The sequence below is a fragment of the Muscardinus avellanarius genome (assembly GCF_963383645.1).
Source record: "Muscardinus avellanarius genome assembly, chromosome: 11".
Classification (NCBI taxonomy): domain Eukaryota; kingdom Metazoa; phylum Chordata; class Mammalia; order Rodentia; family Gliridae; genus Muscardinus; species Muscardinus avellanarius.
In genome coordinates, this window is record NC_137797.1 from 79,536,975 (window position 1) to 79,555,657 (window position 18,683).

Here is an 18,683-nt window from a genome sequence, read left to right on the forward strand (position 1 = left end):
GGTGACTTCTACTTTTGCTTAACAAAGAGCGTTTTTCTTAGGTTACCCAGTCTATTATATTTTAATTGTGTGTGTGTGTGTGTGTGTGTGTGTGTGTGTGTGTTACTGAGGGTAGAACCCAGGGGCTTTTCTACCTCTGGGCTATACTCCCAGACCTATTTTATACTTTATTTGGAAACAGGGTCTCACTAAGTTACAAAGAGCCTCACTAAGTAGCTGAGGCTGGCTTTAAACCTGTACAATTCTCCTGTCTCAGCCTCCCAAGCGCTGGGATTACAAGCATGCACCACTATGCACAGCTTATATTTTAATTTTTTAAGTTTCATGGGCCATTGAGTTTTACTAATTGAAACTGGTATTTTTAACATGATTGTTATTTTCTGGTTATTAGATTGTGCTTGGTAATGTTATACCAGAAGATGGTGCTGTAAGATTATATGCTAAGAAATAATGTGACTTCTCAAATAACTACTTTAGAAGTTTGTAGAGTTGTGAAAATTTTAGTGTTGCAAAGAACTGTAGAAATAATAAAATTTAGTCGGGTGTGGTGGTGCACGCTTGTAATCTCCGCGCTTGGGAGACTGAGACAGGAGGATCATGCAGGTTCGAAGCCAGTCTCAGCTGGCTTAAGAGACCCTGTTTCCAAATAAAATACGAAATAGGTCTGGGAGTGTAGCCCAGAGGTAGAAGGCCCCTGGGTTCCATCCCTAGTACCACAAAAAAAAAGAAAAAGAAAGAAATAACCAAATTTAATAGCATTTGATTTTAAAAAATAAAATATAGCTATTTTCAAATTATTTTACTCACGCCGGGTGTGGTGGTGCACACTTATAATCCCTGCGCTTGGGAGGCTGAGACAGGAGGATCATGCAGGTTCAAAGCCAGCCTCAGCTGGTTTAAGAGACCCTGTTTTCAAATAAAATATAAAATAGGTCTGGGAGTATAGCCCGGAGGTAGAAGGCCCCTAGGTTCCACCCCAGTACCACCACAAAACACACACACACACACACACACACACACACACACACACACACACACACACTGTTTTACTTATATAAATGCCATTTTTAAATACCTCAGTAGTATCTCTTCTCTCCCCCCCTTTTTTCGCATGGTTTAAGCCAGCTAGAGATGTAAAAATGAGGGTGAAAATAATTTCAAGCATCAATACTTTTTCTTTTATTAATGGCTTTTGAAGAAAAACATGAGATTTATTACACATAGATCAGTAGGTATAATTTACTTCACACACTTTCTATGTTATAATCAACTTATTCTTACCCTGTGAGAACACACTCAGGTTTGCTTTGGTTTCAAATTTTGTTATATTTATGATTGCTGGATGGTTATATAAAACTTTTTTTTTTTTTTTTTTTGCAGTACTGGGGATTGAACCCAAGGGCATTCTATGCTGAGCTACACCTCCAGCCCCATTTTTTATTCTTTATTTTGAAACTAAGTTGAAGAGGGCCGTGATAAGTAGCTGAGGCTGGCCACAAACCTGTAGTCATGTCTTGGAGGCTGTCTCAGCCTCCCAATTACTGGGATTATAGCATGTATTACCACACCTGGCTTGGTTTTATAAAACTTAATGATTTTTAATTTACTTTCCCATCTATTTTTATTTTTCTTGATAGATTTTCTGTTTATATTTGGAACAAACATTGTCTTGTTTTTTTTGTTTGTTTGTTTGTTTTTCTTTTCTTTTTTTTTTAAATGGTACTGGGGTTCCTGGAAGCCCTTCTACCTCCGGGCTACACTGCCAGACCTATTTTATAATTTTTATTTGAAAACAGGGTCTCTTAAGCCAGCGAGACTGGCTCCGAACCAGTGCGATCCTCCTGTCTCCACCTCCCAAGCGCGAGGATTACAAACGTGTGCCACCACGCTTGGCTATTGTCTTGTTTTTTTTTTTCTACTAATTCTACAATTTGAGGCACAGATCTTAAATTTTAGTTTTTAGCAATATAACTGAATTATGTTACTTAATGTAAGAATTAATACTTTCCAAATTGTATCATGTAGATCTGTGAACATTGCCCCATCTTAACACATGCAAAGCCATACAACTATTTATTTAGGATAAAGATCATATTTTAAATTCATTGTTTTCCTCCCTTAAAAATATTAGAATTTTTCTTAACTTTTTTTATTTACTGAAAAAAAAAAACAAAGTGTGAATTAGGCTCTTAGGAAACTTCCTTGTGTGTTTTCTGTATCCTGTTCATTTCCTGCAATATATTACTTTCAAAGTGTTTTTGTGTGTGTATGTGTTTTTCTACCTTCTGAGAGCAGGTTGTGTCTTTTAAACAGCTGTATATTCAGAATATTTAGCCTGATGCCTGACATAGAGTAACACCTCCACAGCTAATTATCAGCAAAGAATAGTCAGATGAACATTTTAGAAATAAAGCCTTAAGGCCAGGTGTGGTGGCACACACCTGTAATCCCTGTGCTTGGGAGGCAGAGACAGGAGGATCGCGCCAGTTCGAAGCCAGCCATGCTGGCTTAAGAGACACTGTTTCCAAATAAAAATATAAAAAATAGGTGTCTGGGAGTATAACCCGGAGGTAGAAGGGTTTCCAGGAACCCCAGTACCACCAAAAAAAAAAAAAAAAGAAAGAAAAAAGAAAAGAAAAGAAAAGAAATGAAGCCTTAAGTGAATTAAGGAAAGGTACTGGCAAAAAGAATGCTTGGTAAGAGACGAACATGTTGTTTCTACATATTTGAAAGATGTGTGTGATGGAGGACTTTTATTGTATTGATGTGAGCAGAGTAATAGTAATGAACATCTTGCCAAAGGGTGTGTAACTTTTCGAAGTAGAGTAGTAAATCTTGGAGAATCTATGAATTCCCAGCTTCTTGCATTGTTGGAGTATAATGTGAACAGGCACCTATTAATTTTTTTCTTATAGGTACTGAGGATTGAACCCAGAGGCATTCTAACTCTGAGCTACACCCCCAGCCCTATTTTTATTCTTTATTTTGAAACAGGGTCTCACTAAGGTGTGGAGGGCCTCACTAAGTAGCTGAGGCTGTCCTTGAACCTGTGATTCTCCTGTCTCAGCCTCCCAAGTACTGGGAATAAAAGCATGTGCCACCATGCCTGGCTGAGACACTTATTAATTTTATACTTATGTGTAGAATAGGTTGATAATGATAATCCATTCTCAAAAGCATACATAATTCTCAAAATGAAGCTAATTGATATAATATACATTTTAGTAGTAGATTTGCTAAAATTAGAACTATTTTTCTGTTTTAAAATTTGTAAACCTTATAGTTAATCTTATAAAAATTTAAGCAACTGATTGTACATAGAATAAGACAAGTGCCTCCTTTCTACATCTCTCACCCCAGTTTCATGTCTTTATACACAGTGACACTGTAAACTTTGCCAAATAGTCTTTAGACCTTTTAAGAAAATATTTTGATGCTAGGTGTGGTGGTAAAATCAGTTCTTGGGAGGTTGAGATTGTAGAATCTTAGGTTCAAGGACAGCCTCAGCAGTATAATGAGACTTCAGCAACCTAGTGAGATTCTGTTTTTTTTTTTTATTTATTTATTTATTTATTTATTTATTTATTTATTTATTTATTTAGTGATACCGGGATGGAACCCAGGGGCTTTCTACCTCTGGGATAATCTCCCAGACCTATTGTATTTTATTTGAAAACAAGGTCTCACTAAGTTGCTGAGAACCTCACTAAGTAGTTGAGGCTGGCTTCGAACCTGTGTGATCCTCCTGTCTCAGCGTCCCAAGTACTGGGATTACAAATGTGCGCCATCATGCCTGGCCATGAGACTGTTTTAAAACAAAAAATAAAAAGGGCTGGGAGTGTAGCTTGGATGTACAATGCCCCTGGGTTCAATCCCCAGTATAAAAAAATAACTAATTAATTAATTAATTTTGAAATGTATGCATGTGTATTCAAATTCATATATAGGCCCGGTGTGGTGGTGCACGTTTGTAATCCCTGCGCTTGGGAGGTGGAGACGGAAGGATTGAGTAGGTTGGAAGCCAGCCTCGCTGTTAGGAGACCCTGTTTCCAAATAAAAAAATATAAAAAATGGGTCTGGGAGTGTAGCCCAGAGGTAGAAGGGTTTCCAGGAACCCCATTACCACCAAAAAAAAATCATATATAGGATCCTTGTATACATTGTCAGCTTGCTTTTTTATTTAGTAAATGTATAATTTAGTGATTTCTATGTTATACATAATCACATTTTAGTATGGTTTTTAGTATATATGTGATATTGTAGAGAATTTATTATTTAATTTTATTGTCTGTGTATATTTAAGATGGATTATATAGTTGTATGGCTAAAAAATTTTTTTGTGGTACTGAAGATTGAATCTAACTACATTGCATTCTAACTACGAGCTACACCCCAGCCCTGTTTTTTTTTTTTTTTTTTTTTTTTTTTTTTGGTTATTTTTGGTTTGATGCTAGGGATTGAACACAGAGGCGTTCAACCTCTGAGTTTACCCCCAGCTCTATTTTTATTTTTTTATTTTGAAACAGGGTCTCACTAAGTATCTGAGGATGGCCCTGAACAAGCGATCCACCTAGTTCTAAAAAATACCTTAGCCAGGTGTGGTGGCGCATGCTTGTAATCCCAGCCCTTGGGAGGGTGAGACAGGGGGATCCCGCAGGTTTGAAACCAGCCTCAGCCACTTAGTGAGGCTTTCAGTAACTTAATGAGACCCTGTTTCCTAATAAAATATAAAATAGGTCGGGGCTGTAGCCCAGAGGTAGAACTCCCCTGGGTTCCATTCTCAGTACCCCCCGCCACACACACACACAAAAAAAATCTTAATTTTTTATTATGCAACCATGTAGTTGAAAGTATTTTTATATAATTTTTAGCTATTTCTATTTCCTCTTTTGTGAATGTTTGTCCATATCTAACCCATTTCTTAGTTGTCTTTCCATTTTGTATTGACTTGAACTTCTTTTATAAATAATGGCTCTTTACTAAACTTAATTCCCATATAAGTTGTTCATTGTTATCTTAGATATTCTAGATTATAGCATCAACAAATGATTCTTGTACAGTATTATCCTTTTTTCTTATATTTCTTTTTGTGTGTGGTACCAGGGATTGATCTCAGGGCCATTCTACCTCCAAGCTACACCCTCAGCCCCATTTTTTATTCTTTTATTTGAAATAGGGTCTCATTAAGTGTAGAGGGTTTTGTACAATATTTTTCTAATAGAACTTTTTAAGTTATAAAGGTTCTTTTTCTGCTTTTATTTCCATTAATGCACTAGCCCCTGTAATTTTATCTTTAGTATTTTTCTGGAAATATATAGATATCTAATCAAATATATGTTTAATTTAAAATGGCTAAATAGATGTAGACTTTGCCCTTAAAATGCACTTAGTTGCTGGGCGTGGTGGCACAGGTTTGTAATCCCTGCACTTGGGAGGGGGAGACAGGAGGATTGCGCTGGTTTGCTGGTTAGGAGCCAACCTCTCTGGCTTAAGAGACCCTGTTTTCAAATAAAAATTATAAAATAGGTCTGGGAGTGTAGCCCGGAGGTAGAAGGGCTTCCAGGAACCCCAGTACCACCAAAAAAAAAAAAAAAAAAAAAGTTAGTTTTAGTCCATGTCTAGGCTAGAGTTGTTGAGGATTAACCCTGTTTATATATAAGTCCTTGGAACAGTATCTGGCATATGGTACATACTTAGTGTTAGCTGTAATTATTTTTACCATGACCATCATATTCTCAGATTCTCTTAAAACTAGAAGTTTAAAGAAATCATGTAAAATTGATAAATTAAGTAAAATAATACACATAGCTAAAGTTAAATACTAAAATCCAGTATGCTTGATGAAAATCAAGTTAGAGAAAGAGAGGAAAGATGAAGAATGAAGAAATAGAAATTTATTAATTTTTGTTATCTGAGGGAAATACATTCCAAGACTGCCAGTGGATGCCTGAAAGGTTGGGTCGTACCTCTGCACACACAGCTATGGTTAAGTTCAGTTTATTAAATAGGCACTGTAAGAGATTAGCAACAATAACTAATAACAAAATAGAAAAATTATAACTGTATTATAGTAAAGTTATATAAGTATGGTTTCTATCAACAATAATTTAAACAAGATTATAACAATATGAACATAAAATTATATATAATTTCTCAAAATCTTACTGTACTGTGGATCTTAAGCAACCTTACCATACAATTTTGGGTGTTTTGTTTTTGGTGGTATCGGGGATTAAACACAGGGGCATTCTATCCCTGAGCTAAACTCTCATTTCTCTTTTTTATTTTTATTTAATTTTTTTTTCCAGCACTGGGGATGGAACCCAGAGGCATTCTACCTCCCAGCTACATCCCCAGCCCTATTTTTTATTCTTTATTTTGAAATAGGGTCTCACTGAATTGCAAAGGGCCTCACTAAATAGCTAAAGCTGTCCATGAACCTCAGTCCTCCTTTCTCATCCTCCCAAATGCTGGGATTATAAACATGCACCACCACGCCCAGCTTATTTTTGGTTTTGAAACAGGGTCTTGAGAGTTTTGCTATGTTTCTCAGGCTGTCCTCAAACCTGTGATCTTCCTGTCTCAGCCTTCTAAGAACTGAGATTACAGGTGTGCCACCAAACCAGGTTCAAGTTTTTCTTTTTCTTTATTAAATAGATAACTTTCACATTTTCATAGTTCTTATTCTAAAGTTAAGATATGCCGGACGTGGTGGTGCATGCTTGTAATCCCAGAGATTGGAGGCTGAGACAGGGGGATCACACGGGTTGGAAGCCGACCTCAGCTACTTAGTGAGGCCCTCAGCAACTTGGTGAAACCCTGTTTCTAAATAAAATAGAAAATAGGTCTGGGAGGATAGCCCAGAGGTAGAAACGCCCCTGGGTTCTACTCCCACTACCACACACACACACAAACAATAAATAAATAAAATAAAGTTAAGATACAGGGCTGGTGGTATATCTCAGGGGTAGAGTACTTGACTAGCATGTGTGAGGCTGTGGGTTTAATACCCAGCAACAAAAAAGAAAAAAAAAGTTGTCCTAATTAAGTGGTAATTAAACTATGCTGTTTTCTTTTCCTGACTTGTGGTAGTATTGCTACTGCTACCTGTAACGCAGCTATCTTTTGCTATTTTCCCCTCTCCTGCGCAGTTCTCTTCATATTCGATCATGTTAAGTGTCTCTTAGTTTTGTAGCAAAAGGAGTTTGTGTTTCTCCTTGTTACTCTGTAATGGTTGGTAAGGGAAGAATGGGGAAACCATTGTGCTGCCATTTAATTATAATTTAATTATAAGCACATACATTGTGCTTATAATTCTGAGAATCTTATTAATTTTTTTAATTTACAGAATGATATGACAACTGTCCGTCTACAATGGGGAGATATACTTATGCCATTGCTTAAAAAATACAAACTGAACATCACATGGGGTGATCAGGATCTATTGAATATCATGTTTTTTCATAATCCAGGTAATCACTTAAATTCCTTTGATTTGTTGTTTTTGTAAAAAAAAACATAGTATTTAGTCAAAAAGGAAGAAATATATTTATTTAATTTCTTATGTTAATGACTTCATGACTTATGTTAATGGTTGCCATTTGAAACCAAATAAAACGTTTCTTGAATATTGATTTAGTTGGAAGAGATTTAAGTGACACATTTTTTACTATTTCAGGTCTTATCCTTTAAGAGTTATTTTTTTTAACTGAAATTTTTGCAAAATGTTGATTCTGTAGAAGTAGGGGTATTTGCTTCATTGTTTGTTTGTTTGTTTCGTGTAGAAAGCCTTTTTGTTTTCCCGTGTCAATGGAATTATCGGCCAGATCATTGTATCTATGGAAGCAATTGCCAAGAAGCAGAAGAAGAAGGAATTTTTATTCTTCATGGGAACAGAGGAGTTTACCATGATGATAAGCAACCAGCATTTAGAGCTGTTTATGAAGCACTGAGAAAGGTTTGCTTTTTTGTTGTTATTTTAAAACATTTAATTTGTGATTTACAAGTTTATGAATAGTTTGCAAAAATAATGCAAATAATTTTTGTAAGTCATTTATTTTTATTTTCTTTTTTTTGTGGTGCTAGAGGTTGAACCTAGGGGCATTCTACCTCTGAGCTATACCCCCAGCCCTATTTTATTCTTTATTTTGAAACAGGGTCTCACTATATAGCCGAGGCTGACTGCTACTGTTTATTCTTGCTCAAATCATTTTTTACTGTGGCAATTGCAAATTGATAGGTGTTCATTTCTAGTACTTGTACAGTAAGGAGCCAAATGCTTCCTTTTCACCCATTTATTAACTTATTTATAATCAATGTGAACTCTTTTTACTTATCCCCCTTACTCTACCACCTGCCCAATTCTTCAGTGACCTATAATATATTATTATTCCTTTCTTTGTTGTTGCTAAAGTTGTTTCAGATTTGGCCATTGGGAGCATCTTTCACTTCTTGTGGCCATTTGATGTGTCCCTTTCATTTTTTTTTTTATTACCTCCTTACTTTTTAATCCCAGTAAAATATTCCATGGTTTATTCTATACTTTTTTTGCCAACTCTGAAATTTTTCATCTGTCAAAGGGGCTTTGGTTCCCTTAGTAGTTCTGAATGGTAGGCATGTTTATTGCTGCAAATATGTCTTTGCTGAAAAGGTGCCTTTTCAATGGCATAGCTAGGAAATATAAACTCAGACACATGGAAACGTGTATTCACTGATTACAGTTCTAGCCTGTTCTAAAGCTCTTTCTTGCTTTCTCCTACTCTGTTTCCTCTTTTCAGTTCCAGTTAGAATCCTGACTCAACATCAATACATGTCCTTATTTGCTTAAAAGTATAGTATAAAGTATACTTTATACTATACTTTTAAGTATAAAATAATTTCAGAAGTGCTTTATTTATATCATTACCTCTAGTTCCCTTCCTGCAAAGGGTTCAGTATTTGATTCCAGTCCTTTTTCCTCCTCACCTTTACTCCTAGATCAGTTGTATACTCAATATTGTGTTTAGAAGTTCATTTTTTCTCCCTTAGTGTAATTACTTTATTTGCAGTACAGTTGGGTCTATTTTTTTCAGAGTGTTTTCAGTTTCAAATTTTTTCCCTATCCTTGTTGATATAATTTTTTGATATGTAGATTATTAATATACTTTTTTGAAGTCAAAACCATGTACGAGTTTACTTAGATGTGTTACTTCTTCCCTGCCCCTTCCACCCAACCCTCTATTCCAAGGTGTCCAGGTACATTGGTCTGTCCATTTGTGTACTACTACCATACTTTATTTTCCTTTGTGGTACCAGGGATTGAACGTTGGGATGTTTCACCTCTGAGGTACACCTACAGCCCTGTTTTATTTTAAAAGAAGGTCTTACTAAGTTACTATGTGATGTCCTTTTAGATGGATGCATGAACCAGATCTATGAATAGATTACAGACCACGACTTGGAGCAAATCCTAAAGGGAACTTTGGGTTTATGCCATAATAGTGAGCTGTTTCACTCTCCATGCTAGCTAGGTTGCTGCTACCAAGGAAGAAGTATGTGTGACCAGTCAGCTGTTGTGTAGATGTGCTACCTGTTCTTCTAGACTATGATAGGACTGAGAAAGAATTTAGCAGTATCTAGAAAGGTCAAGGGAGAACTCATTGAAGAGGAGTTAATTGAAGTGGGCCCTGAAGAATGAGTAGGAGATTGAAAGATGAGTGAGCCAGTCTGGGCTCTCAACTGCCTGAGAACCAGGGTCAGAGGCTGGAGAAAGGTCCACGGAGAGTCAGGGATTAAACTCTTGAGTTTGACTGGAAGTGAAGATAAGAAGGGGCTGGAATGAACATAGATGTGGAGGTTTCATGGCATATTGAAGTAATGATCCACTATGATAAGTAATTGAATGAAGGTTTCTCCTAGAAATCAATTTCTCAAATTTGGTAAAAGAAAAAAATTCTAAGAGGATTGTAGGCTGTTGTTTTGGTATACTATTTGCTAAGTTTCTTTTCTTATACAAGTGTATAGGACATACACTAAGTTTCTTGTCTTATACAAGAGTATTTGTATACAAATAAAGTTGCTAAATAATCAGCTTATCTTGATATGACCATATTCACTGAAGAATTATAAAAATTTATTGTTGATGTTCATGTTTTATGTAGCAGGCCTTGTATGCCTTTAGAAATTAATATCATATTTTAATAATGCTATATGGTAGGTTGTCATAAGGTGATAAAAATGAAGAAAAGTACTTTTGGGGTTCTGAGATTTTGCAAGATAGAGAAGAAATGCATTCCTATAAAAATGCAATTTCTTTGTTTCCTTTGGGTATTAAAAAAATCTATTAGTTAAATCTCTCTAGTTTTTTTCCCCCTTTGGCTTATAAATATATATGTTTTTAAAATCTGAATAATGGTTTTAAGTTAGTTACACTTGACTTTTTAAAAAGATCTTATTTTTAAATGATTTCAAATATCAAATTAATGATTTTGTTTGCTTTTTGAGTCTGTGTTAACTGCATCTTATATTAAGCTGTTTTTCAATTTGATTAAGTTAATCAGTCTTTTACAGTGCTCTTATCTTCCCTTATCTATAATTTAATGAAAAGTATAATTTTTTTAAATAATTGAATTGAGACAAGGGTATTTATGCAAGTTTCAGACAGAAGCTTAGTCATAGCTATGGAATGCAGTGAGCAATGTGAATTACAAAGGATGTGAGCCATATTTAAAATGTAAATATGTAGCTAAGTCTGCCAGCAAATCAGTTTTTACAGTCTATACATATTTGTTAAATATTAGTTGTTGAGTGAATAAAATATTAAGATGAGAACAAAACATTTTATGTCTCTACAAGGTATTTTCTGCTTCATGCATTTTATTTTGAATTATATTTCTTTGGTGTTACTGCCTTAACTTTGATTTACTTTACACCCTGCTTATATTTGCATAAGTATCTCTGCAAAGGAGTTTTGGATGTTTTCTCTCCCACAGTACCTCTTTGTATATGTAGTTGACACTTAGGATTTGTTGGTTTCACCTGAATTTCTGCCATACTTTTTATGTATGTTCTGTTCTTTGAAATACCTCAGATTGCCTAATTGTGATCATTACAGCCTTAAGATTTATTTTCTGCCTTTCACCTGATGGTCTTATATATAAAGCATGACCTTCCTAAAATTGCGTACCGGGTACTGTGCCAATGAAAGGAGGGAAAGATTAACTGTTGGGAAAGGCTACAGAAGAACTGACATTTGCCCTGAGCTGTATGGATGATGGGTTCAGAGGAAAGCAGAGCACAGGTATGAAAAGGAAGGCACAGCGCAGGTATGAAAAGAGGCCTGCATCAGGTATAGGCACACACACATAGCCCTCCATGGAAGGGCCACACAGATGGAGGTTTTGTATGGTGTAATCCTGGATGCAGTGTCCTTATTCTTTGTTTTGGTACTAGGGGTTGAACCCAGGGGTGCTCTACCTCTTGAGCTACACTCCTGGCCATATTTTACATACATTTTTTGAAGCAGGGCCTCACTATGTAATTGGGGGTCTCACTGACTTTCTGAGGCTAGCCTCAAATCTGCAGTCCTTTCTTAGCCTCCCAAGTACTGGGATTACTGGCTTGTGCCATCACACCTTGCTCTTAGGCTATGTTTACATAGGTGGAAATTTTGATAATTTATCTTCTGCCCTAAAAGTCAAATTGCTCTATCACATGGTGGGCTGAAAGAAGTCTCATTCATGAAACAATGTTTTTATTTTAAAAAATATTTATCGCCAGGTGTGGTATTGCACGCTTGTAATCCCAGCAGAGACCAGAGGATCGTTGTTCGCGGATAGCCTCAGCTACTTAGAGGGGCCTTTCATAACTCAGTGAGACTCTGTTTCAAAAAATAAAAAGACTAAAAGAATAGGGCTGGGGGTATAGGTTGAAGGTACAGTGCCCCTGGTTTCCATCCCCAGTACTGGAAAAAAAAACACCAAAACACCAAAACACCAAAAAAGGCCATTTCTTCCTCTAGCGAAGGAAAAAAAAAATAGGGTTAAATCCCATGAAAAGAGCTAGGCATGGTACATGCTTGTAATCCTAGTACTTGGGAGGCTGAGACAGGAGAATTGCAGGTTTGAGGCTAGTCTCAGCTATTTAGTGAGGCCCTGTTTAAAAAAGAAAAGAAAAGAAAAGAAGAGAAAAAATAGCTCAGAGTTAAATCTCCAGTACCATTTAAAAAAATCCCTTGAAAATAAATGAACTGAATCTCAAGTACTGTATTCTCCTAGGAATCAGAAGTCTTCCCCTAATTCTTAAATGCCTTTATGATGTTCTCATTTTTTTGTACAGTCAAAAAAAATGATCGCAGCTTGATCTTCCCATTGTCTCCTTCTCACCCAGTCATTCAAATTTGGTGGTGTTGTTGTTGTTGTTTTTTTTTTTTTTTGGTTATACACATTGCTACTAGACAGTATCACTCCATTGAGATTTACCATCTTTAGCCTGGCTGCCATGTTCAACACCACACAAATTAGGTTGACACTTTTTTCTCAGTTTTCTACTGTTTATTGAGCTTCATTGATTTTGAAGGATAAAAGCATGGTTTTGTACGTGTATTTGGAAAAGCAGTGCTTTGTTGTGGTTAAGTGCTTTGAATTGGAACTAGGCTTCTGGAGTAGATTTCTGTATTAACCGCTTATTAGGTTTGTAACTGTGAGAAACTATCCTTTTGGTTGCTTCATTGGGAAATGGGGATAATAATATGACCTGTTTTTTAGTTACTATGAAGCTTATACACATTAATATATATATATATATATACATATATATATATGTATGTATAAGCTATACACACACACACACACACACACACACACACACACACACCTCTTAGAATAGCACCTGGCATGTAGATACTGCTCTGTGTGCTGTTATTATTTTCATTACATTGTTTCTAGCTAAGCTTCCTCTTCTTTTGGTCTTAGATATTTTGCTTTTAGATATTTAACTTCAGTGTCACTGATTGGTTTTCAAAAACCACTCCTCAAATGATGGTTTCATGCAGCTAATGTTCACAGTTTTGTTGCTCAAGAGGTACCAAAGTTTAAGGTCTTTTGCATTCTTCAGTGTTAAATCCCATGTGATAAATAAGGTTTAAGTCCATCATGTTTCGAGTAGATGAACTGTGGCTTCCCACACACTAACTCACTATACTAGGGTGGATCTCTCCTTCTCCCTCAGGATGGTAGTGAATCAGAGTGCTAGGGTAATCTTAGGTCACTTGTACCCCTCAGACTTCAGGTTCTAAATTTCCTTTGGGATTTTGCATTTTTTACCATTTTCAAGCTTTTATGTAAATTTCTAGTTTCTAATTGAAAATATCCTTAGTTCAAAATGTAAACCCAGAAATATACCTAATGGAAAATAGTAAAATCACAAATTACTTTTATATAACTTCTACTATAATGTTCTAAAAATATTCCTTGGGATATTTATGCATTTTATAGTGAAAAAGGAAGTTGGTTAAAAATATACTTTGGAATTAATGGGCCAGTCAGCGTTCAACCACTGTATTTCCTGGCTTTTTACATTTTTTAATTGCCAAAATGAATCCCTGTGAAAGTACATAATATTTAGCAGTTTTCTTTTTCCTTTTTTCGGGGAAAGGTGCTGAGGATTGAACCCAGGGGATTTCTACCTCTAAGCTAGGCCCCCATCTCTATTTTGAATCATTTTCTCATTGATTTGCAAAGATTGTCCTCAAATTCATGATCCTTTTCTTTAATCTTGGCCTCCCAAGTACTTTTTTTTTTTTTTTGGTGGTGCTGGGGGTGGAACCCAGGGGCTTTTCTACCTCCTGGCTATACTCCCAGACCTATTTTATACTTTATTTGGAAACAGGGTCTCACTAAATTGCTGAGAGCCTCACTAAGTAGCTGAAGATGGTTTTGAACCTGTGCAATCCACCTGTCTTAGCCTCCCAAGCGCTGGGATTACAAGTGTGCGCCACCATGCCCGGGTCCAAGAACTGATATCACAGGCATGCACCACCACACCTGGCCAACTGTTTTCAAATGTATTTATCCTTGGGAACCTTTTATGCAGATAGAGTTCTTTGGGAAATGCTAAACTATAATAGCATATTGCATTCCTCCCACTCCATACCTCTGTCTCATTCTTTTCTAATTTAGCCTCAACACTATATTACTAGGTTGATTTTTGGAAGGTGAATTGGGGTGAGATTCATGGTAAAGCTTTTTTTTTTTTTTTTTTTTTAAATGAGTCCAGCTTTCCCAACACTGTCTCCCTCTCTAGCAGTTCTGTTTAGTTCATTGAAAATATTTGGGAGCTATTAAATAGATATTGTTAATATTAAACTGATTGATGAACATGTTTAGAAAATAATTGTTTTTATATGTATCTTTGCTTTTATTTTATCTCTCTAGTGTTCTTTTGAAGATGACAACATCCGTTCCTTATTAAAACCTTTAGAACTGGAACTACAAAAGACAGTGCATACATACTGTGGGAAAATTTATGAAATATTTATCAAGCAACTAACAAAAAGCATAAGAGACCGTTATGACAGACCACCAAAGAAAAGGTGATTCTTGGCAACTGCTAAATTAAACTGATGAAAATAACAAAGTATCAGGATAAATGTGAAGGAATAGTCTTGAATGAAGTATTCAGGAAGGAAGTGTTCATCTCCAGAATGATTCTTTTTCTGAAGAAGTTAAATGAGCAATATGTTCATGTAGTGAAGAGTAAGTTAAAATTTTGGGCTCCAGCAGTAAGACATTTTGTAACATTACTTGCTATCATTCCAGTATTGATGAAAATATTATTGAATGGTTGTACCCTGCAGAATTCTGTTGGCTCAAACTCTCAAGTGAGTAATAATGGAAGGGGAGTATGGATGGTGAAAAATGTACCTCATACACGGTGAAGACACTCAGACTCTGAGGATAGTAATAATTTTATGTCAGCACTAACCTCACTTTAAATGTGTAAGAAAAAAATTGTTTACAGAAGCAGAAAAGGTTCTGTTTCTTGAAAAATGTGATGTAACCAATATAACCATTGACAATCTTTGTGTACGTTTATACATTTCATCTCTGATCTGTAATGTTTCTGTGACAATCGTGTTTAAAATTATTTTTAGACTCTAAGTAAGCTGCACATTAAAAACTGATCTGTACGAGAAAGGAAAAATAGTGAAAACTTTGAGGGGTGTGTGTGTGTGTGTGTGTGTGTGTGTGTGTGTGTGTGTGTTGAGAGAGGAAGAATTGTAACACTTTAATTTTGTATGCATTAAACTATCTTGCCAAAATTCAGTTCTAAGATATTTGAGGACATTTTTAAAATCACTTAAAGTGAACATTTTCAGCTTTACTGGGCATCTGGAACAAAGTATATTATGCTGATAGTAAGTGAGAACCTTAATAGGAATACTGACATGATGGTGGAGAATGAGATGGACCAAAATTCATAAGCTAAATATTTCCCAGGGTCAGTAATTTTATTACAGTGGAGTAGAAAAAGTGGTCCATTCAAACTTTTCTTCTACCTCAGAATCACTTTGCAAGATATTTTTGAAGAAGCAAACCTATAGAGCCTTACTTTAATAAATTGGACAATTTTGGTGGATAATTAGGATTAAGAAGATTATTACATCTAACTATAGAAAGTTAATTTTAGGTTGGGTTAATGTGCATATCTTTCTTTTTTGAATATCACTTAATGTTTTTTAAACATAAGTTAATTTTTTTGTGTGTGGTACTGGGGACTGAACCCAGAGGCATTCTACCTTCAACCCCCTAACTTTTGATCCTCCTGTGAATCAGCCTCCCATTTACAGGGATGGCAGGCATGAACCACCATGCCCAACCTAATTTTTTAAAATATTGATGAAAAAAATATTACTTCTTTTGGCATTCTTGACCTGCTATTATAACCATAGATCTGAGTACTTAGCATGTACCATGCTGAGTTACATAATCTCATTTTATCAAGTGATATGTGATTATCTTTTTCCCCCTTTTATATTGTAATGCTTAAATAAGGAAGGGAAAATCATGAAGGAAAATTATCACTCGTAAAAATCATGCTTTTTGGCTTTATGAAGACACAGTGCCTCTGTGTAGATAGGGAAAATGCACAAAGACGTAGTTAGTATAGTTGTCACCTGTTTTCTGAAGGTCAGTCAGGGATAGATTGAGAGAGGAGGGTTTGAAAAGGCAAATTAGAAGTTGATCCTATCTCCCCCTAAAAAGAGACCTAACTGGCCCAGCACTTTTAGAATAGATAGATTGAGAGAGCAAGAGCTGTACTGGCATGGTAGAATACTTGTGAACTGTGTTGAAATTGAGCTTGCTGAGCAAAAGTGAGAATCTTAAAAATTGAAAGTTTGGCTGATATATGTAAAATAATTTCTAATGGTTCCCAGATGAGACCATTTTCTACTTGGTTATATAAGACTGGTGGTGAGCTTGTTAAAAAGTAGATATCCTGAGCTTCATCCTTTGGAGACTGATATACAATGTCTAGGATGGGGTCTGAAATTTTAAGAAAATCCCAGACATCATTTTGTTTCAACACTTTGGCAACTCTTAGATAGCAACAGTCCTTTGGCCTCATCTGATATCTTTCCTTAGCTAGATTTCCCTGATTGTCTCAGATACAGCCAGGATACAAATACAAGTCACATGATTATTCTATTTTTTTTTTCTTTCCCTTTTTGAAGGTACTGGGGATGGAACCCAGGGGCATTCTACCTCTGAGCTACACCCCAGCCCTATTTTTTATTCTTTCTATTTTTAGTTTTTTGAAACAGTGTCTCACTGAGTTGCAAAGGACCTCACTAAGTAGCTGAGGCTGTCCTCAAACTGAGATCCTCCTGTCTCAGCCTCCCAAATTAAGGGATTACAAGTGTACGCCACCATGCCTGGTTAGATTATTCTATTCTTAACAACCATCTCAGATGAATTTCATTTTGACTAGTTTGGGAACCACTGGAAATTATTTTGTCAACCTAAGGTTAAAATTAGGATGCCACAATTCTTGACATAGTTGGTAAGTTATAAATGTGATTTTGAAATCAGAGGAGGCAGTGGGTTATTGACAAGATGTGAATTGATATTAGTAAGTTCCTTAAGATTTAATTTTATCATGGAGACTTGGCCCGGTGGGCTCTAGTATGATTGATTGGCACTGTACAGAATATGGCCAGATGTTAATCCAACTGGATTGTATACCTTGGTCTCATTTGTGTTGTAGCTTATTAACAATGTCTGAAAGTCTGTATTGTGGATTGATTGGAAGGTTCTTCAGAAGGTCTGTTCAGACCTGACCTAATTGAACATCTTACCATAAATTGGGTTATGATGAAAACTGTCTATGCTTTTAATGGTATAAAAAATGAATTGTTAGTTATCACAGTGTATATGAATTCAGTAAATGAATTTTCTGAATCTTACCTTTAGAAAAAGTATGTTTCCCTTGAGAATCCTTATGAAATACAGTTCTCAGAGTTAATAAACTTAAATTACAGATGGATAACTTGAAAAACATAGTGTATCTATGCAATTTGTATAAATTACATTATATATTCTTTAGTCTGTGTGTTAGAACACACAATTCTGACCTCAGAATGATCTCTGGGCTACAGTATTACCAAAGTGGAAAGATTTTAAAATATAGTCATACTTCCTTTGTATAAAATAGTCATCTTAAAAGAATTTGGAAAACCTTTAGAAATATATTTTGTAATTTATATTTTAAGAAAATACTTTTTCCCACTTATGAAGGTAACCAAGTTATTATGGGGCATTTTAGATCCTGGAACAGTTTGTCTTTCTTGCTTTTCAGTGAGATGTTATTGTCAGTGAGGCGATAAGGCCAGATTGTGAATTAGATTGGGATTTTTCTTTGATAGTGACCTCAGGCATGTCATTTAACCTTCAGTATGCCTTAAGTTTTGAAGTACAATCAGTATGCCCTTCGAACCTCACAAGAAGATGAGACTCGGAAGATAGTGGATTTTTAAACTATCTGCATGGCTTAATATGCCACACCAGTGTTACTGCTGAGGTTCTGTTGTGCCCTGGTGGTCCATATCTCCAGTATGAATTTCTGTTGCCGTTGATGTTCTATTGTGCCCCAGTAACAGATCTCCAGTAGGAGTTTTCTTATGTAAAAAAGAGTTTTTAAGGAAGAGAAAGTAGAAAAGAAAAGAATGGTGGAAATGAATAATCACGTAAGAAGGAAAAGAGAGGAAGTGAGAAAAGGAGAGGAAAGAGAATAGGATTGGGAATGGTAGAAGGCAAAGTAAGAAATGACAGGGTGAAAGTGAGAAAATTGAGAGGTGAATGGAGAGAAATAGTCAGGAAAGGTTTGGCTTTCATGGAAAGAGGCACAGGGCCAGCTTTATTTGATTTGTTGACATCAGAGATGTTTCTTGATCACTCTACTCACTAATTATTTAGTACTAATGAACCAACATTTTATCTTATTACTCGGACTCCATTTTAAGAGGTAGGACCTGTGGAAAATCTTCTATCTTAACTTAATATTTTAGCCACTGCACATGTTGGGTTATGTGAGGCTTACCACAAATTCACCAGGGAAGGCTAGGGTGGAGGAGCTGCTTTATCAGGTATGATGGGCAAGGAATCTTCTGTAACCATTTCCCCAGATGATGCCGATGGAAGCCAAGT

General features: G+C 35.8%; 1 protein-coding gene across 2 annotated transcripts in view; it reads left to right on the forward strand.

The window, feature by feature from the left end:
• Positions 1–14,573, forward strand: part of GXYLT1 (glucoside xylosyltransferase 1) — a gene marked incomplete at both ends in the record, with an annotated part of 49,398 nt that extends 34,825 nt beyond the window's left edge. For both annotated transcript variants that reach the window (XM_080705755.1, XM_080705756.1), the window contains 3 exons: positions 7,349–7,472; positions 7,785–7,957; positions 14,412–14,573. In XM_080705755.1, coding sequence (XP_080561881.1) covers positions 7,349–7,472; positions 7,785–7,957; positions 14,412–14,573 — 459 coding nt within the window. The remainder of the gene's footprint in view (positions 1–7,348; positions 7,473–7,784; positions 7,958–14,411) is intronic.
• Positions 14,574–18,683: the final 4,110 nt, after the last annotated feature.